Source organism: Thalassophryne amazonica, chromosome 4 (assembly GCF_902500255.1).
Source record: "Thalassophryne amazonica chromosome 4, fThaAma1.1, whole genome shotgun sequence".
Lineage (NCBI taxonomy): Eukaryota > Metazoa > Chordata > Actinopteri > Batrachoidiformes > Batrachoididae > Thalassophryne > Thalassophryne amazonica.
Window position 1 is genome coordinate 32,442,957 of NC_047106.1, and position 22,371 is coordinate 32,465,327.

At 39.6% G+C, this 22,371-nt stretch overlaps 1 protein-coding gene across 1 annotated transcript in view; it reads left to right on the forward strand.

Annotated features, from left to right (window-relative positions):
• The first annotated feature begins 3,530 nt into the window (after positions 1-3,530).
• Positions 3,531-22,371, forward strand: part of LOC117509609 (TLC domain-containing protein 2-like) — a 67,348-nt gene continuing 48,507 nt past the window's right edge. The window contains 5 exon segments of the mRNA XM_034169353.1: positions 3,531-3,590; positions 3,592-3,675; positions 3,677-3,711; positions 6,400-6,482; positions 12,744-12,826. Of these exon segments, the coding sequence (XP_034025244.1) occupies positions 3,531-3,590; positions 3,592-3,675; positions 3,677-3,711; positions 6,400-6,482; positions 12,744-12,826 (345 nt within the window).

A 22,371-nucleotide genomic window follows, 5' to 3' on the forward strand; every position in this document is an offset into this window, starting at 1 on the left:
TGTTCTCTCTGTATGATTACAGCATCCGTGTCATGAATGAAGGGCTAATGTTTAATTGGTGGTGTAACACGTTTGTTAGCCTTCTTGCTATGACCGCTTACCAAACTGGTATGCTTATATACAATAATTCGGTCTTAACAAACACAACATCTAATTTCACATAAAATTGTACTCAAAATGGTTAGAGAAATTGTCAGGCTTTTAAAATTATTTTACACACTGCTAACTGGACTTTTTCAGAGGGATGCACTGCTACTGCTACTACTATTACTACTACTACTACTACTAATAATAATAATAATAATAATAATAATTGTAAATTATTTATGGGACATTGTGAGGTAAATTGGGTGAAGCTGAGCTACAGGTAAATAAAATAATTATTTAACTAGTGCAAACATAAATTTCGTTATTTTTTGTGTGGATATTAGTAATGTGTAGTAAGTTTAGTAGTAATGTGTGTAAAATTAACACATGCTTCAATAGAAGAATGACTCATACTTGCAACAAAGCTGTTACAACATTCAGTTAATTATTATCCATTATTTGGGTTAACATATATGTAACCCATATCTGGGGTTTTTCATATAATCTGTAGGTAGTTTCAAAGATGAACATTTGCCATTTGCTACAACTCTATTTTGTGAAAAAGCATACTTAACCCAGTCATAACTAAAAGTGTGTCAAGCATAAAATTTGAGGCAGTAACCAAGGAACTAATTGTTCCTCCCTGAAAGACAGATTAATATACAACCCCTGGCAATAATTATGGAATCACCGGCCTCTGAGGATATTCATTCAGTTGTTTAATTTTGTAGAAAAAAAAGCAGATCACAGATATGACACAAAACTAAAGTCATTTCAAATAGCAACTTTCTGGCTTTAAGAAACACTATAAGAAATCAAGAAAAATAATTGTGGCAGTCAGTAACGGTTACTTTTTTAGACCAAGCAGAGGGAAAAAATATGGACTCACTCAATTCTGAGGAATAAATTATGGAATCACCCTGTAATTTTCATCCCCAAAACTAACACCTGCATCATATCAGATCTGCTTGTTAGTCTGCTTCTAAAAAGGAGTGATCACACCTTGGAGAGCTGTTGCACCAAGTGGACTGACATGAATCATGGCTCCACACGAGAGATGTCAATTGAAACAAAGGAGAGATTATCAAACTCTTAAAATCGAGTAATCATCACGCAATGTTGCAAAAGATGTTGGTTGTTCACAGTCAGCTGTGTCTAAACTCTGGACCAAATACAAACAACATGGGAAGGTTGTTAAAGGCAAACATACTGGTAGACCAAGGAAGACATCAAGCGTCAAGACAGAAAACTTAAAGCAATATGTCTCAAAAATCAAAAATGCACAACAAAACAAATGAGGAACGAATGGGAGGAAACTGGAGGTCAACGTCTGTGACCGAACTGTAAGAAACTGCCTAAAGGAAATGGGATTTACATACAGAAAAGCTAAACGAAAGCCATCATTAACACCTAAACAGAAAAAACAAGGTTACAATGGGCTAAGGAAAAGCAATCGTGGACTGTGGATGACTGGATGAAAGTCATATTCAGCGAATCTGCATTGGGCAAGGTGATGATGCTGGACCTTTTGTTTGGTGCCGTTCCAATGAAGTTTATAAAGATGACTGCCTGAAGAGAACATGTAAATTTCCCCAGTCATTGATGATATGGGCTGCATGTCAGGTAAAGGCACTGGGGAGATGGCTGTCATTACATCATCAATAAATGCACAAGTTTACGTTGATATTTTGGACACTTTTCTTATCCCATCAATTGAAAGGATGTTTGGGGATGATGAAATCATTTTTCAGGACAATAATGCATCTTGCCATAGAGCAAAAACTGTGAAAACATTCCTTGCAAAAAGACACATAGGGTCAATGTCATGGCCTGCAAATAGTCTGGATCTTAATCCAATTGAAAATCTTTGGTGGAAGTTGAAGAAAATGGTCCAAAGTTGGAGCCAGATTGATGAAGAGTACTGTTTGTCACTCATTAAGTCCATGCCTCAGAGACTGCAAGCTGTTATAAAAGCCAGAGGTGGTGCAACAAAATACTAGTGATGTGTTGGAGCGTTCTTTTGTTTTTTCATAATTCCATAATTTTTTCCTCAGAATTGAGTGATTCCATATTTTTTTCCCTCTGCTTGGTCTAAAAAAGTAACCGTTACTGACTGCCACACTTATTTTTCCAGATTTTTTATAGTGTTTCTTAAAGCCAGAAAGTTGCCATTTGAAATGACTTTAGTTTTGTGTCATGTCTGTGATCTGCTTTTTTTCTACAAAATTAAACAACTGTATGAACATCCTCCGAGGCCAGTGATTCCATAATTTTTGCCAGGGGTTGTAGTGTCTAAGACATTTAGCATGTGCATTTAGCATGTGTATTCAAATTTGCAATTCATGGACATTTTGTATAAGATTTATATTGTAGCCTGCGGTCTTTTGATGTCAATTTCAATTGCAATTTCAGCGGAATTTCTAAAATATTAAAAATAATAATTAAACGTTTGTGCAAAATTTCGTGTTTTGTGTTGTGCTTGGGGGTGGGGGGGGGGGGTGTCCTAGCCTGGGAATAATTCAGTGTAGAACCGCCACTGATGTTGCACTTCCACAATAAGATCTTGTATTTCAAATAAAGCTTGTGAGGTTGCTGCAGACCTGACAGAGTTTATCAGTCTGTGCATCCTCCAACATCCCAGACAGCAGATTCAATCTGGACATTTCCTATGTGACCCCAAACCGAGAATTAACATGTTTGCACTCAACAGCCCCCCCCCCCCCCAAAAAAAGGGTGGAAAACTGATCTAATGTGAACACTGTTACAGTGCAAATATAAAACTTCAGTTAATCGTAATTTCTTTACATGGAATATTGTACTGGTTAAGCAGCTTCAGAAAAGCTTATTGACTACAAAATGAATTTTAGAAAACTGAACACAACTGACTTTCATAAAAGCCAAGACATTTTTCTATGTCAATACTTAAAGTAGCATAACTGTAAGCAGATTTTTCCACAGACGTCAGATGCTCTCCGTATATAGTACAAATGGGGTCAACGTATCCATAATCCCAGACATGGCTTTTTAAAACGCACCATTAAAAAAAAAAAAAAAAAAAAAAAAAAAAAAAAAAAAAAATCCCATTTCCCTGACAAAATATTCAGCACCTGAACGCATCGGGGCGCGTGAATCACAGGAACACGCCCTTCGTAGTAGGGCGGGCAGAATTTGCTGCTCGCGTTCTGTTACGTCAAAGTTACACAAGCGTGTTTTTTACAGAAGTTCCCGCAGAGAAATAACGACAAAACCCCACAAAACTGTCTCCTACGTCAAAGCGGCACGCGCCTCTTCCCTCGCGCTTTAAAAACAAACAAACATTTTTTCCTCGTTTCACGACCCTTGTGGCGGATCGAACGGATCGGGAACACACCGGAATGTCAGCGTGGTTTTCGCTCGGCCGTAATAATTTTGGACGCGTGTTGACTGACAGGAAGGTTTCAGGTATGGAGCTGAGCTCAGTGTTCGTGACCACTGGAGGCTCCGTGGGCTTTTTCTCGCTTGTGAAACGCGGGAGTGGGAAGGATGCTCGTGCCAGAATCTGTCTGTGGAAATGCGTCGAAGTGGAGAAACATCTGCCAGTCCTTCGTCCCACAGCCTGGTCACTGCCATATGGGCAGTACTTTGGTAAGTTTAAAGTGAAGTTTAGATTTAAAAAAGAAAACCCTCCAGGTGTCATTATAACTAGGCTTTAATTAAGTTTGTCTTTTTGCCAGACAGGCTTTTAGCACATTTAAAATTGAATTTGAATATATTTAGTGGTTTTGTTGATATTGAGTTTCTAATATATTTGCTGAATGACTTGAAATTAATTGAATTGTAAGTTAAAGGGGCACTCAGTAGAACACTTACCTTTGTGCATTCCACTAAAATCATATTAAAGGACAATTTCCCCTTTTTTACCACATTATGTTAAATGCATGTTATGTCTAAGAACACCCGCTTTCTTAATTGGCTGTTAATGTGCTACTGTATTTCACCATTTTGTATGACATCCAACAACTAACTGCCGTGATTATTGTGAGATAAAGATAAACATCATGGTTTCAAAGCTGTACAGGAAGCAATTGAAGCTTCCTGTACATCAAGCTCAAAACTTTGGGTTAAGCTGAGGATTGTGCAAGAACTGGGATCTTGAGTATCTTACGTAACAACGGGCGCTTGTACTATTAACAAGTCTCGGTTTGCGTACAGTACTGTATCAATAGCTTCAAAGCAGAATTGGTAACTCAGTAGGGTTGTTACTAATACTTATGTTCTACACAGTTTGTGAACTGAGGCAATCTTGGATTTGTATTTTGTTTTGTTTTTTTTTTCACTTCCAAATCTGACTGCTATTTCTGGAAGGGTGCTATGTGCTTCTGGTGTCGGAACCAGGCTCTAAACCTGTCTCAGTTACCTGGGAACCTTGCAAATTATTTGATCTTAAGTGGTTAGGTGTAGGATAAAAATAAGGGTTTAATTTTGTGAAATACAAAAATAGTTTGGAAATTTGAGCAATACTTCTGCTTCTGGACCGTGGCTTTGCACACTTCCATGAGTCTTGTACAGTAGCACAATTCTGATATGGTCCAGATCCAGTTTGGGAATAGTTCAGATTCACAAACTATGTGGAACAGCTAGACCTGGATTCAATTCCCAGTCATCCTGTCTTTGTCCTTGGACACTTCAGCTGCAGTGTCCCAGTCCACTTAGCTGTAAATGGGTACCTCCCTTTGGTTGGGGAAGTAGCCTGTGATGAACTGGTGTCCCATCCAAGGCGAGTCATACAGACTCTCATCTACATCTCACTGTGGATCCTCAGGGCCTATATAGAAAGTTGTTATTTTGAGCTACCAGTCCTCTGATTTACAGTTGCTTGTTTGTTTTGTTTTGTTTTTTACATCATAAACTGCTGTTCAACAAATACATACCTGGGTGTCAATTGGGCAACTTCAGTCTAGCTCTAAAGTGTTCTTGCATTTGTTGTTATTGTTACAGTACATATTATTGCTTCATATATTTTTGATGGCAATGTGAAATGAATATTGGGACTGTTTACTAGCAAACTGACCGCAGCTAACTTCTAAAGGTGACAGACACCACGCAGGCCAACCTGACACAAACTCAAGATGATCTGATAGGAAATCTGGTTTGACGTGAATGTGCTGTTTGGTCTGTATCATAGATTACAAGTCTTTCTGACCCAAAATCCGTGCATTGAGTGCATTCATGCCATTTTGGCAACTTGGAATTTTCAGTCATCATGTCTTCAGCTAAGGTCCTGTTTTTCAGAATGAATCAGAAAACACTGACATTCTTGTAGCTTGGCTTGTTCTCCTTTTCTAGCTTGGTCACCAGTTGTTCATAATGTCCGTTATAGCAGATATTTAGTAATTATAGAACTCTCTCTGTTTTGTTGTTGTTGCCCGAGGGCTCGATGTCACTGTGCGTTGAGTCAGTCACTCAGTCATGCGCCATTTACTTGTGAAAGAAATTACATCAGCTGTCTTGGCCTGGTTGTCAACAAACTTGGTATGTGCGTAATGCATAGTGACCCCAAGAAGCCTATTGATTTGGGGTTTAAAAGGTGAAGGTCACTGGAGCATACTTTATAAAAATCTTGTACGCTGAATAATGTCTTTCCTAGTAAGTCCCTTCGGCTGCTCCCTTGTTTGCACTCGGGGTCGCCACAGCAAATCAAAGGTGGATCTGCATGTTGAATTGGCAAAAGTTTTATGCTGGATGCCCTTCCTGATGCAACTCCACATTACATGGAGAAATGTGGCAGGGGTGGGATTTGAACACGGAACCTTCTGAACTGAAACCAAGCGAATTTAACCACTTGGCCACCACCCTGCTTGAATAATGTCTTTCCTAATTGCTTGATTGTCACCAAAGTTGGTATGTCTGGTAGGCATGGTGACTCCAAGAAGCTTATTGAGTGTGGGGATCAAGGTCAAAATCAGTGGAGAAAAGCCTCACTTGTCAATGGTCAACTTATCAGCGGTTGTCCAGGGTGCAGTGGTTTAGTGCAGATTATGCACTTGTTTGTAGGTTGACAGGACTGACTTTATGTTTATAGGTTCAGTGTCCATTAATAATTAAAATTTAGTAATGAAAATAAATGAAAATAGTTGACTAACTGTCAACTATTTTTCATTACTAAATTTATGAAAACGAATGACTTTTTAAAATTGTTTCACTAATTGATTGGATGATTCAACTCTATTTTTAAATGAAACAGAATATAAAACAGAAAATGTTTAAAAGTAGAGCCTGACACACTGTAACGCTGTTCTTCGTCTGATCGCTTTACATTTTGTGTCCTTTCAGCTTTTTTCTTCACCCTCAAATGGCAGAGGATTTGATAGAGACTCACTCTGTGTTTTCTCACATGTTGGTGTCTTTTTCAATTGGTGAGTAGCCTGCCTGTGCTCTGTGCTCAATTACAAAATGTGTGTGTGTATTTACTCCAGCCTTATTTAAGCGTGTCAGATTTCACAAACTTTGTGTCAATTGTGCACATAAAGTAGTTTCGTCCATCATAGAAGTGTTTTAAAGCTTGCAGGATTTAAAAGTGTTTGTGAGCAGAAATGGAAGAGAGGATTCATAACCGTCTGTGCGTTCAGTATTGCCAGTGTTTTTTTTTGTATCATTTTAGCAGAGGGAGTGAGTTCATATGCAATCCCTTATTTCATGTTAAATATTCTATTTAATTTGAGGTAAAATGTACGAAGGCGCTTTAGGGCAACATTTATTTATTTATTTTTTTAGACTTCGAGAATAAAGTCGTAATTTTACGAAAATAAAGTCGTAATTTTACGAGAAAAAAACTTGTAATATTACAAGAATAAAGTCGTAATTTTATGAGAATAAAGTCATATTTTTATGAGAAAAAACAAGTTTCCCGGTCGACACACATCAGCACAGCTAATGTAGGCTAACGTTATCATGTGGAAGCAGCCTTAGAAGGTTTTTTTTTTTTTTTTTTTTTTTTTTGGAAACAGCCTTAGAAGTAGTTACCGGTAACTAAACAGTGCTTCAAACTTGGGTTTATAACAAGTAAAACCATTTTATAGATGTTGATGTGGATGCGGTGCAACAGAGAGGAGTCACGGAGGCTGTTTTGTGTGCTGCCAATGTTTCATTTTCGGAATCCAGCTTTTTTCTCTTTCACGATTACAAGTTTTTTCTCGTAAATTACGACTTTATTTGCGTAATATTATGACTTTTTTTCTCGTAATAGTACAAGTTTTTTCTCGTAATATTACTACTTTATTCTCGTAATATTACAACTTTAGTCTAAAACAACAACAAAAAATTCAGTGTGGCCCTAAAATGCCGTTGTAATATTGTATGTATTTCCAGGTATAAACTAGAAGCACTCAGAGAGCGCAAACCTCCGCCAAGGCCATAGGGTCACTGACGTCACATGGAATACCCTTTGGCAAAGAGACTTATTCCACGTCGTTTCACGCATCTACCGTCATGTTTCAGATTCAGTGGTTAACCCTCTGGGGTCTGAGGGCATTTTTTTGGACAGTTCACTCGCCTGGCATAAATGTTTTATTATTGTTGTTAACAGCTCTCCCTGCATCCCATAATCAAGTTTTATGTCTCTTTATTTCAGGACAACCTGTACTTTCAAAATATATATGCTATAGTTATGTTTTATAAGTGTAATAAAGGTTTACAATCAGAAATAAGAAAGGAAAAAGTAAAGTGGAAAAATTTCCACACATATTTATTCAAAACACACAGCAAACTATAATAAACTAGTAACCACATCACTCCTAAAAACAATCTTTGGTGTGTCACGTGAGGTGAATCTGCCCTACGATTGGATTTTGGAAAATCATGTAACGGTGAACCAATTCCGATTGGACAGTCACATTGCTCACATCATCACACAGCTTCTATGAGGAGTACAAAGATGGTGGATGGTGGCTCAAAAGTCCGCGGAGTTAACTTTTCAGCAAAAAAAAGTAAGCTTCTATCTCATACCATTAAAGTGTTATTTATAATTTAGTAAAGCTTGGTCTCAGCCGTCGTATACGACGGCATTGGCCCCAGAGGGTTAAACCCTTAGAGCTTCAGAAAATGTATTTATAAAGAGAAACTGCATGAACTACACAAGTTTTTTATTTTCTAATAAAAAGTTTATTCAATGAGGAGAAACAAATTCTAAATTATTGTTGTGTCGTAACTTAATTTTTGTTCAGCCTTTGTGACCCGTCTTCATGAAGTCAGATGCAAAAATGTTGAAATTGTCCCTATCCTGCAATGAGAAAGAATCCTTAAAAAAAAATTACTGGATCCGGATCGTGTTCCAGATCATTACCAAAATTTAATGACTTCTAAATTAGGCCAAGATACACCCCTGGTAAAAATTTCATTGAAATCCATTGAGGATTTTTTGAATAATCCTGCTAACAAACCAACCAACCAACCATCCAATCAACAAACAAACGCACGCGACCGAAAACAGAACCTCCTTGGCGGAGGTAAAAAAAATTAAACACTGTCTTGTATTAAAATTACATTTTCACTTAAATTGGTTCATTTGTAGTTGAATTGAATTGTGGCCTGCAGCTGGTAGTAAATGCTGTTAATGAATTTCAACTGTTTTCCAGAAGATGAGATATAGCGGTACACACAAATACGTTTTAGTTGACTATTTTGGTGTATTTCTAAACCTGAGTCTGCAAGATGCTCCTGGTTCTTAAAATAGCAATTCACCCTATGTTTATTTTTAAACTTTAAGGAGTTCTAGATCATTTGGTGGGATAGAAGCTTTTTTTACAGCAACTGTAAAGAATCCACAGTGGCACCGAGAGCTCCCGAGGATTCCTGGGATGCCTGCCATTCCTTCAAACAGCCTAACCCTGGAAGCTGGCAGAGCAATGATCTGCATCTGTATGTCAAAGGACAAAACGTCAAAGGACGTCTTTATGTGTCATCCTACGGACCGGCGTAACCCGTACCATCATGTGACATCACCATGACTGCAAGTGTGCAAGTAATTAATTTATGCAGTCTGTCCACTTCATATGCAAGTGATAACAGAAAGAGGAGTGATCAGTGCCTAACAAATGGCGTGTTTCCCTCTGGGTCCTCTCACCCATAATTTGACATTTGGACATCAGTCATGTCTGTTTGGAGCATCATGTTGTGATACAGTCATGTTGCAGTCCTCATTGGGACGTACCATACAGGACTGTGTACTTGTGAATGTAGATCTTGAAAAACTCCCCAGTGGTCAGCTTTGTGTGTGGCTTAAGTTGTTTTTGAGTTGTGGTTTGCAGTTCAATGTCTGTATTTTGAGTATACACACAAAGTTTTGAGTTTGCTTCATTTTGGTGCCAAAACTTTGGTATCCTGGAGTGTTGCTCTGTGGGTATATTTTGATGGCTAAGTCTTAATGGGTGTTAGATTTTGCACAGACGATGGAAACCCAATGTGGCAATATGTTGACTTATTGAAGTCACCTCAGCAGTAAAACACTGAGCTTATTGAGCCACAACCACTTATCTTGTATTTGCTCTATTACCTTTACAGAGTTGTACCATCAGTTATGACGTAAGCACGCTTGCAACAGACTGAAATCATACTGTTTGACTAAGGGTTAAAGGAACGTGTAAACATTCCATTGAATCATTGATTTATCATTCTGGGAAAATAGCAAACCAACTGTATTACTTTTAGGGAATTCATTGGAAAGATGCTTATATGTTCCAATGGTTATCCTGTTCATTCTTGGGATCAGAGTCAGTGGAAAGTTGAGCAGTGTTTTTAATCCCTTCTTCTTAGAAGTTATCTGTGCACAGAATCTGTGATGCAAACTGCCATCATACCCTTGTGCCACAACATAAAGAGCAGTAAAGGCAAAATGAGTTTTTCTTCCTATTTATAACCAGATATTTCTCATGTGTATTTACTATATGTTGAAAAAGTAGTGAATGAATCATTCAGAAACAAAGAGGGCAAGATGAGACCTGAGCTGAGCTGAATGGTACTTTACTCAATATCTTGTGTTTGTCCAAACTCAGTGTCTTGCAAAAGAAAAGATAAACTATCTAAACTCTGCATTCTCTGCATCGCATTTAACTTGTTCCCGATGAGTGTTGGACTCTGCCAGGGCTGCACCATGACGTCAGTCCTGTTTGTGATTTTTCACGCACAGGATTTCAAGGTTCAGTGAGGAGTAGTGGGTGCCAGTTGGTGACCTCAGAATTACATCTCTGCTGTTGCGGATAATATGGTTCTGTGACCTCTGATGTGCACTGGGCAGGTTTGAGGTACAGAGGGTAAAGCGACTGGGATGAGGATCAGTACCTCCAAATCTGAGATTGTGGTCGTTTGTCAGAAAAGGGTGGATTATAGCATGTGGGTCAGGGGAGAGTCATTGACCCAAGTGGAGAAGATCAAATATCTCGCGGTCTTAATCACGAGTAAGGGTAAGATGGAATGCGAGATCAGTAGAGGGACTGCCGCTCCGTCTGATGTCCTGCGAATACTGTGCTGGGCTTTGGTCCTGAAGAAAGAGCTGAGCCAGAAGGTGAGACTCTTGATTTAGCAGTTGATTTCTGCTCCTGTCGTCACCTGTGGTCATGAACTGTTGGTAATGACTGAGATAATAAGGTTGCCGATACAAGTGGCGGAAATGAGATTCCTTTGTCTGGTATGAGGGGACTACGAGTAGAGCCACTGCTTCTTCACATCAAAAGGAGCCAGCTGAGGTGGTTTGGGCATGTGGTAAGGATGCCCCAGGGTTGTCTATCAAGGGAGGTTTTCCAAGCAAATCCAAATGTGAGTCTGCCTAGGAAACGCTGCAGGGTTTGTATTTTACAGCTGTCTTGGCAACACCTTGGGGTCCCCCAGGAAGAATTAGAGGACTTGGCTCAGGATAGGGCGGTGTGGGGTGAGCTGCTCGGTCTGTCTTAATAAATAATTTGAATGAGTATTGCAACTCTAGGTTGGATGACTCGGATAGCTGATGACCATTGCTGCAGAAGTGCTCAAGAGAAAACACAAAACATCAATTTCCAATTCCACAGTTTAAATGACATTTAACGTTAACAAGAATTCCATCAGCCTTGCGATAGAGGAGTGACCAGTTTAGGGAAAACTCTTCCACTCTCCCAGTGACAGCTCAGATAGGCTCCAGCTGTCTGACTCTAACCTGGAATAAGTGAGTTTAGAAAATGAAGGAATGGTTGAATGAACAATTCTATCACATAGGAAGGAAATAAACCAACATGATGAACTTGTAACTATTTTGTTTCACCTACAAACATTGGTTTGCTAACAGAATTACTCAAAAATCAGAATACACAATTTTTCATGAAATCCAATGGTTTAAAAAAGTACAACTTGTGTGTATCCTGTTTTCCTAAGTTGTTCTGGCTTTTCCCTTTTTCCTCAGGGTCACCACAGCAGATATGCATGTTGAATTGACACAAGTTTTACGCTGGATGCCCTTCTTGACACAGCTCCTTGTGCTGTGTGTAGAATGAGCAGGGTTGGTCTTGAACTGGGAACCTTCATCTTCCGCTCTGGAAAACAAGTGCAGTGACCACTTGGCCATCTCACCGCCTATCTATCCTGTTAGGAAAAAAAAAGAGTTTTGGATCAGACCTGTCCCAGCCAGGGAATGTAAACTTTGTAAGTTTCAAGGTAAACTGTATTAATACAGTTATGAACCCTGGCTAAAATGGTTGTTCTATCTTGGAATGGATTCATTTTGGTGTGGATAAAGGTTTTAAGCCATTGTAGTTCGAAATAGTTGGTGAAAACCAAATAGACATGTCTAGGAAACCAATTTCCACATGCAAGTGCCTCAGTGTTGAGGGCCGCAGCAGCTGCAGAAGACCATGCCTGTGACAGACAGATGGTTAACTTTAGAGAGGTGGGAATGGTCTGGTTGTCTGCCTGGGTGGATGGAATCCGGACATCCTGTGATGCAGGGTGGTTCTGTCGTGTGGTGGATGTGGAGATGCATGCACCATTACATGGTACCAAGTCTAACATGACCTAACTGCAAGATCGGCCCTGTTGGTAGAACCCATTTTCACAAAATATGCTCAAAATGTCTGGCCTTCAGGTGATGTTAGATTTTGGGTTTCATCCAGATGAACTAAAGAATACATTACATTACATTTTAAAATTGTTTTAACATTTTCTGAAATGGTTTACTCTAACCTGGAATGGAAATTCTTACAGTTGAATAAATAAATGAAACTACTTTGCAAGACAATGCATGTTGAGCACTCTGGAGTTCTCTTCTAGTTTGTACCGTGTTTAAGTTTGCTTACAGCAGTTTGAATGGTGTTAAATGTTCAGTGTAGTTAAGTTCATTTCAGCCTCACTGAAACCCAAAGTGATCCTCAAACCCCTGTGGTCATTCATCATGGTCTTCACCACTTCATTATTGTATCAGCATTCTGAAAAGCTGTCACTATGGTTACTGCTGGTGGTGGGGACGGTGCGGGACTGGTGGATATGAATAGACCCTCTCCAACACATGTCTTGGTTGCTATCTTTGTCACCATGGAAGCAAGGTTCCCCCCTACCAGCACGCTTGATATGCCCAAGGCTGCCGCTGTCACAGGGAGCTGATTTATGCTAGTTATTTAAACCGTACGGAGAGACTGACCCGAGTCGTTTTGTCTCCACAGGTTACTTCATCTATGACTTCCTTGATATGGTCCTGAACCGAAAGCTATGTCAGAGCTGGGAGCTGCTCTTTCATCACATGGTGGTAGGTATTTCCACTGTTAAGTCATGAAAAGATCATTACATCTGTGCAAGAAGTCATCCAGGTATAATACGTGCAGAGCGAGGACTCAGACACACCTGCACAGCCTTCCTCCAGAGCCAAAATACTTGTCTTTCTCGTCCAGCCACAAAGAACAAGAGAAGGAGGAACAAAGAGACAGTATCAAGAAATAGTCGTCATTTTACGACTTGAAGTTTGAAAAGTTCCCCACTCCCCCACCCCTCTATCATCCACTGTTTCTATTCATTGGCTGTCAAATTCATGACATCGTGTCCATCGTGTGAACTTGGCTTGATGAGAGTTTTTCAGATTTCTCATTTCTGCCCCAGAAATGAAATGAAGAAATCAAGTGTTGAGAATAGAGTCACATCCTGACAGGCATCTGCTTGCATAAACACACACATACACACACACACACACACACACACACATATATATATATATATATATATATATATATATATATATATATATATATATATATATATATATATATGCCAAAATCATGTCTGAGAAAATGGGATTTGTGTTTGATCGACTCCATGGTTTACCGTGTGTGTGTATTTGTGTCTCTGCTTAAGACATCAGTTCACTGAGGAAGTAGATTTTAAGCCTGGTTATAATTAAAGTATGTAACACTGAATTTTTAGAATGTCTTTCAATATTGACTGTATGTAAGTCACTCTTGTCCACCTGTTTGAAATAATAATATCAATGTTGTGCGTGTGTCAGTGTAATATGATTTTTTTCTTCTACGTGTCTTCTTATTGTGTTCTCAGCCTTTGCTATAAACATATTAAAGCTACAGTGTGTAGCATTTGTTGCCACTGTCATCTAGTGGCGTGGTTGCACATTACATTGTGCCTTTGCCAGTCACAGGTTTGTTTCCCTTCATGTTTTTGCTTCTTTGGTGATGGATTTTCATGCTCCCTTGCCTTCTCTTATGATAAGCAATATGCATGATCCTTCATTTCACACAAATGAAGGTTCTCAAACTTGTTCGCCTGGACTAGCAACAGGTTAACAAGGAGACGGTATAGGTTAGCAACCACTCATTCCTCTTTTTGTTTCTTCAGTCTTCTGGCTGCACTGCAAAATGTGAAAGGTGGAGTATCTCCCTTTTTGGGTGACCGTATCAAAATGGCGATGCAACATGAAGGTCTCCATGAGGGGGCTCACTCTCATGTAGCTATGAAGGGCTTATTCTTAGCTCAAACCCCCCCCCCCCAAAAAAAAAACACTTTGTTTGTTGTAGATACAACCCCAATTCCAGTGAAGTTGGGATGTTGTGTAAAATGTAAATAAAAACAGAATACAATGATTTGCAAATTCTCTTCAGCTTATATTCAGTTGAATACACCACAAAGACAAGATATTTAATGTTCAAACTGATAGACTATTGTTTTTGTGCAAATATTTGCTCATTTTGAAATGGATGCCTGCAACACGTTCAAAAAAGCTGGGACAGTGGTATGTTTACCACTGTGTTACATCATCTTTGCTTCTAACAACACTCAATAAGCTTTTGGGAACTGAGGACACTAGTTGTTGAAGCTGTGTAGGTGGAATTCTTTCCCATTCCTGCTTGATTTACGACTTCACTTGTTCAACAGTCCGGGGTCTCCATTGTCGTAGTTTGCGCTTCATAATGCACCACACATTTTCAATGGGCGACAGGTCTGGACTGCAGGCAGGCCAGTCTAGTACCTGCACTCTTTGACTATGAAGCCACACTGTTGTAACACATGCAGAATGTGGCTTGGCATTGTCTTGCTGAAATAAGCAGTGACGTCCCTGAAAAAGATGTTTTTTGATTGCAGCATGTGTTGCTCGAAAACCTGGATGTACCTTTCTGCATTGATGGTGCCATCACAGATGTGTAAGTTGCCCATGCCATGGGCACTAACTAACACACCCCCATACCATCATAGATGCTGGCTTTTGAACTTTGCGATGGTAACAGTCTGGATGGTCTTTTTCCTCTTTTGTCCGGAGGACACAACGTCCATGATTTCCAAAAACCACAGCACACTTTTCCACTTTACATCTGTCCATTTCAAATGAGCTTTGGCCCAGAGAAGGCGGCAGCGTTTCTGGATGTTCTTGATGTACAACCCCTAGCAAAAATTATGGAATCACCGGCTTCGGAGGATGTTCATTCAGTTGTTTAATTTTGTAGAAAAAAAAGCAGATCACAGACATGACACAAAACTAAAGTCATTTCAAATGGCAACTTTCTGGCTTTAAGAAACACTATAAGAAATCAGGAAAAAAAATTGTGGCAGTCAGTAACGGTTACTTTTCTTAGACCAAGCAGAGGGAAAAAAATATGGAATCACTCAATTCTGAGGAAAAAATTATGGAATCATGAAAAACAAAAGAACACTCCAACACATCACTAGTATTTTGTTACACCACCTCTGGCTTTTATAACAACTTGCAGTCTCTGAGGCATAGACTTAATGAGTGACAAACAGTACTCTTCATCAATCTGGCTCCAACTTTCTCTGATTGCTGTTGCCAGATCAGCTTTGCAGGTTGGAGCCTTGTCATGGACCATTTTCTTCAACTTCCACCAAAGATTTTCAATTGGATTAAGATCCGGATTATTTGCAGGCCATGACATTGACCCTATGTGTCTTTTTGCAAGGAATGTTTTCACAGTTTTTGCTCTATGGCAAGATGCATTATCATCTTGAAAAATGATTTCATCATCCCCAAACATCCTTTCAATTGATGGGATAAGAAAAGTGTCCAAAATATCAACGTAAACTTGTGCATTTATTGATGATGTAATGACAGCCATCTCCCCAGTGCCTTTACCTGACATGCAGCATCATATCATCAATGACTGTGGAAATTTACGTTCTCTTCAGGCAGTCATCTTCATAAATCTCACTGGAACGGCACCAAAGCATCATCACCTTTCCCAATGCAGATTCGAGATTCATCACTGAATATGACTTTCATCCAGTCATCCACAGTCCACGATTGCTTTTCCTTAGCCCATTGTAACCTTGTTTTATTTCTGTTTAGCTGTTAATGATGGCTTTCGTTTAGCTTTTCTGTATGTAAATCCCATTTCCTTTAGGCGGTTTCTTACAGTTTGGTCACAGACGTTGACTCCAGTTTCCTCCCATTCGTTCCTCATTTGTTTTGTTGTGCATTTTCGATTTTTGAGACATATTGCTTTAAGTTTTCTGTCTTGACGCTTTGATGTCTTCCTTGGTCTACCAGTATGTTTGCCTTTAACAACCTTCCCATGTTGTTTGTATTTGGTCCAGAGTTTAGACACAGCTGACTGTGAACAACCAACATCTTTTGCAACATTGCGTGATGATTTACCCTCTTTTAAGAGTTTGATAATCCTCTCCTTTGTTTCAATTGACATCTCTCGTGTTGGAGCCATGATTCATGTCAGTCCACTTGGTGCAACAGCTCTCCAAGGTGTGATCATTCCTTTTTAGATGCAGACTAACGAGCAGATCTGATTTGATGAAGGTGTTAGTTTTGGGGATGAAAATTTACAGGGTGATTCCATAATTTATTCCTCAGAATTGAGTGAGTCCATATTTTTTCCCTCTGCTTGGTCTATAAAAGTAACCGTTACTGACTGCCACAATTTTTTTTTCTGATTTCTTATAGTGTTTCTTAAAGCCAGAAAGTTGCCATTTGAAATGACTTTAGTTTTGTGTCATGTCTGTGATCTGCTTTTTTTCTACAAAATTAAACAACTGAATGAACATCCTCCGAGGCCGGTGATTCCATAATTATTGCCAGGGGTTGTATGATTTTCGCTTTGCATGATAGAGTTTTAACTTGCACTTGTAGATGTAGCGACAAACTGTGTTAACTGACAATGGTTTTCTGAAGTGTTCCTGAGCCCATGTGGTAAGATCCTTTACACAATGATGTCTGTTTTTAATGCAGTACCACCTGAGGGATCAAAGGTCACAGGCATTCAGTGTTGGTTTTCGGCCTTGCCACTTACGTGTAGAAAGTTCTCCACATTCTCTGACTCTTCTGATTATATTATGGACTGTAGATGATGGAATCCCTAAATTCCTTGCAATTGAACATTGAGAAACATTGTTCTTAAACTGCTGGACTATTTTATTCATGCAGTTGTTCACAAGTGGTGATCCTCGCCCCATCTTTGCTTGTTAACGGCTGAGCCTTTTGGGGATGTTCCTTTTATACCCAATCGTGACGCTCACCTGTTTCCAATTAGGTGTTCTGTGAGCATTCATCAACTTTCCCAGTCTTTTGTTGCCCCAACCCAATTTTTTCGAAACATGTTGCAGGCATCCATTTCAAAATTAGCAAATATTTGCACAAAAACAATAAAGTTTATCAGTTTGAACATTAAATATCTTGTCTTTGTGGTGTATTCAATTGAATAAAGGTTGAAGAGGATTTGCAAATCATTATATTCTGTTTTTATTTACATTTTACACAATGTCCCAACTTCATTGGTATTGGGGTTGTAATTATACACTGATGAACAGATGGTTATTAATGCTGTATTCCATTTCTGCTTGTAAAGGCACCTAAATTCTACACACTGTAGCTTTAAAGAAAGTCAGGTTGAAAGGGGAAATTTGACATGTTTCAACCTCAACTCTGTTGTTTGATGTTTGGGTGTTAATCTTGTCAGTTGGGTCAAGAGCAAATGTAATCGGTACAGTATTCATTTATAAGGCAAACAGGATTACTGGCAAATCTGCAGTTGATGTAATGGCTCATTGCATCTTTAAAACTCTCTCAGTAAACCACTTCTTGTTACCACTGAACAGGTTAAAATGCTATTGAGTGAACGGTAACACGGAGAGGTAGATTGAGCATATCTCAGCACGCCTTGGCCCAGCCACTGTACCCTGCTATCGAAGTGGGTGCTACCACTGAGGTGTTACTTAATTTACAGATTTTAATAGTATTTCATTAGGCGCGCTGACGAAACTTGTGATGTCTACAAAAAGCACAACCTGTTTATTTGATCCCATACCAACAAAACTGTTTAAGGACCTATGACCCATTCTTGGGCTGACTGTGCTGGAAATTTTTAATCTCTCACTAACTTCCGGATCTGCTCCTAAATGTTTCAAATCTGCAATACCACTACTTCTAATCTTAGTGATATGAAGTTTGGGATTCCACAGGGATCTGTTCTGGGCCCCCTGCTTTTTTCCCCCTGTATGTAGCACTCCTTGGGTGTATACTGCTGCATTTTGGGATTGCCTTTCATTGCTATTCTGATGATACTCAGTTGTATATGCCGATAACTGGTGGTAATCTTATTCATAGAAAATTCCAAGAGGATTGCCTTGCTGCATTGAGAAGTTGGATGTCTGGTAATTTCCTGCTTTTGAACTATGGTAAGACTGAAATGATCGTTCTTGGTCTAGTGAGACATCGGCATCAGTTTGACCAGTTAGCGCTTAGTTTAGGGTCATGTGTTATACATAATACGGACAAAGTGAGGAACCTTGGGGTAATTTTTGATCCCACGTTGTCCTTTGACATCCACATTAAAGACATCACGAGGACTGCTTTCTTCCATCTGCGCAATATAGCGAATATCTGTCCTATCCTGTCTATGGCTGACACTGAGACCCTGATACATGCATTTGTTCAAAATGCTGCTGCCAGACTCTTGACACGAAGCAGAAGGTTTGACCACATTACTCCCATTTTGGCATCTCTTCACTGGCTGCCTGTCTCTGCGAGATCAGATTTTAAGGTCCTGCTACTGGCCTATAACATTGTTCATGGACTGGCACCACCCCACTTGGCAGATCTACTTAAGCCCTACGTACTGGCCTGGGCTCTGCACTCACAGGACACAGGATTGCTCTGTGTCCCTAGGGTGAATAAAACGTCTGTGGGACATAGAGCTTTTTCCTGTTGTGCCCCGGTCCTGTGGAATGATCTCCCTGTTTTAGTGAGGCAGTCAGACTCTATGGAGACTTTTAAGTCGCATCTGAAGATGCATTTGTTTGCTATTTTATATGATTAATATATTCTTTACTATGCTTTTATTCTTTTATTTTTTTTTACCTTTTTAACTTTATTTCATCATGTTTTTAACCTTTTCATCATGCTTTTTGATTTTTTTTTTTAAATTGGTTTTTATTGTTGAGTTGTTTTATGTAAAGCGCCTTGAGATGACGGTGTTGTGATTTGGCGCTCTATAAGTTTAATAAATTGAATTGAACATGTTTACCTCAATAAATGTAAAGAATCTTTTGAACATGACCAATTATGTAGTTAGATGCTTACCTTAGCCTTGCCGTCCTCCCCTGCGCTGCTCGCCCCTGAGTGGCTACAGGTCAGCTGCCAATCAGGTGCTTGTTATGTAAGACACAGGCTTACATTGACAAGAAGCAGTTTTTACTGTTACTGTTTTTAAGTAGCTATTGCACTGAGTAGCCAGTTAGCCCATGATGGTGTTTTCATTCTTAATTAATACTGTAGTGATTAAAGTTGTTTTTGTCCTGAATGAAAAGATTAATGCCAAACCATCTACCAATACAGCCAAGGTAGAAAAATGTCAGACTTCGCCTAAACAGTTTGCTTTTAGATTTCACTTTGTTTCCCACCAAAAATGTTTCACAAAACACTCTGTAACCTGGCTGATCTGTTATGTTTTATAAAGAACAGTGGTCATTACAGTAGCCGATGATGAGAGATGGTATTTTATCACATACTACAACAAAAATTTGTCCTGTTCTCGTAAAACAGCCCTCATGAGATACAAAAAAAAAAAAAAAGGGCTGATAAAGCATACACTTTTCCTGTCAGTTTTACTACCCTGGAAACTGTGGCAATAAAATCAGGGTGATACAAAACTTAGAACAGGGCAATACAAAAATACATTGCAAATACCAGGCTTTGTATTGCCCCGCTTTTTATCCAATCAGGAGCCCCCCATCTCTCTGCCCCACCAATGACACACTCCCATTTTGTGTTACCCTGGTGGTTACCCTGGTGGAGGATCCTGATACAGGATCCAGATCAATTCATTCAATCAAGATGTCTGATCAAGGTGGGAGAGCTTTAGCCTCACTAGCAGGGAGAATTCTACAACTTGAGTCTCATCCTGAAGTTGTGAGACATCAAGAAGTTAGTGAAGAGGACACGCATGACTTTATAGAGAGACATAAGAACAAGAACACCACTAGGAAGACAGAGAGTGATGTGAACTTGTTCACTGAATGGCTGAGTGGAACCAAGAAGGAGAAGAGGGCTCCTTGTTCTTTCTCTGGTGAAACTTGAGAAATGGAGTCTATGATAATTATATAGTTCTTGTTCTTTATTTTTGTTGTAATATATGATATCTTTATTACATGTCTGTTTATGTGTCACGCCCTGTATCGTGCCCTGATGTATCTATATCAGCCCAAGTTCGAAGGACGAGGATGCTCAGTGGATGAACTGGTCTGCCAGACCCGGGTTTACATCCTGCTTATGCTCCTGGTCTGTGTTCTTGGACCAGGCACTTTATCTGGGTTGTGTCAGTCCATCTAGCTGTAAAATGGGCACTGGGCTTGGCTGGGAAGCAGCCTGTGATGAACTGGCATCCTGTCCAGGGGGAGTCATGGACTCTCATCTGCTTCACATCACATAAATCTGCTCCATCGGTCTCATGGCCTATAATTACAGCAAACATGATGAAAACATAACCTCCTTGATGGAGGTAATTATCTTTGCTGCTTGAGATCTACTTTCCACAGCTTTTAAATTAAGGTCTCAAATGGTCATGAAGGCATCATGCCCTTTGTTGCAGCAGGATTAAGGGCAGACTCAAATCAGGTTTCTCAGAAGTCATTTATATAAAGCTAAAGTCTGTGATATAGACAGATGGGTCAGGGCAGTGTCTGTAATACCAGGTATTGCTTTGGATTGTGGTTAAGAAGGAACTGAATCTGACAGTGATGCTCTCAGTTAAGAGACGTGAGAGCCAGGCTGTTTCTCCTCGTTTATCTATATCTTTATTCCGTAGACGCGTAGTGAATGGGAGGTTTGGCTGGGCCTGGAGTGTGTGGGGGTGGCTTGGAAAACCTCCTTCATTCACATGGCTCTCCATTTGTAAACTAGCCAAGGCTCCATGTGTTTACGCCATTTATTGCTGTCTTGCAATTTTATCAAGACTTTCATTCATTTTGTTTGCCATCATGTTTTCTGAAACAGCTTTCTGAAAGAATATATCTTAATTTATTTTAGATTCAGGTCAATTGTACTTGTTTAATTTTGTGGAAATGCTTCACTTTTCACCCAGGAAAGCTTAATCAGGTCTGTAGTTCATCAGCAATTGATTTCATTTGCCTTCTTTTCTGACATTTTAATGTTGCTTTTTCACCCCTTCCACTGCCAACTGGCATAGGAGTGCAAAGGTTATGTGATCCCCTTGTGACTCTCTGCACTCAAAAAGTAGGGATCAGATTTCCTTGAGATTTTGTAAGATCACCTGAGGCAGAGTTGATTGAATTTTGAGGCAGGTTCAGATCTTTAATTTTCTACATTGTTTTTCTCTGTTTGCCAGTTTTTCATAGACTGCTCTTAGAACATTCCAATAATTGATACATATGCTCTATGAGTGCTGTACAATAAACAAGTACACCTTGTTTGCCTGCACATATCATGTGTTTTCCTGTGTATTATGGCCAATATGGGGTGGGGGTGGAGGGGTGGAGGATGCAACAGGACTCTCTCTCTCTCGTTTCACCCTCCACAAGCAAATTTTGGTGTGGTCTATAGGAATCACCCCATCCATCCAACCGTGTATCCATTTATCTGTCCATGAGTTCTGCAAGTCCAAGTCCTCATAAATCAGTTAATAGCTTTCAGTGAAACAGCTTTTGCTTCACCTCCACAAAGAACTTGCTAACAGATGGTCCGGTCGTTAGCTGGTAAGCTTTCAATCTGTGTGTTTTTTCAGATGCTGTTTAGATATTTATGGAGTACATTCATGTCCAACTTCATTTTTCTAATCGTGTTTTAGGTTCCTGGTTTGTCATGAAAATACCCGTTGCGCACCGATTGTAACCGGTCCAGATATGGGAAAATATCGGACCAGTAATCAATCAGCCAATCAGAGCTCGTGTAGCGTTGCAGCCACATAATAAAACAGAATATTGCAGAACTTTGTGAAAGGGTTTTGTCCATCTTAGATTGGAAAGCATAAAATCTTCCAGCTGCCTCAGATTGGAGAGTAGAAGTGTGTGTGTGTGTGAGTGTGAGAGAGAAAGAGAGAGAGAGAGAGAGAGAGAGAGCCTATGAATGACCTTCCAGTTAGCCGTTGGACATCTCCACGTTATTGGCATGCTGCTTCTGTCAGTGATGTCTGTCGTCACCACTGTTAAACCTGATTATCCTGTACACCTGCCTTTCTCTCTCCCCATCACTTCTTTTTAACTAGTCACACTTGCCACAATAGCAAATAAAGTGTGACCTCAAATACAAGTGTAAGTAAGTAAAATTTATATGTGGTGCCTATTACAGAGCCAGGCCACAAAGTTCTTCATGGT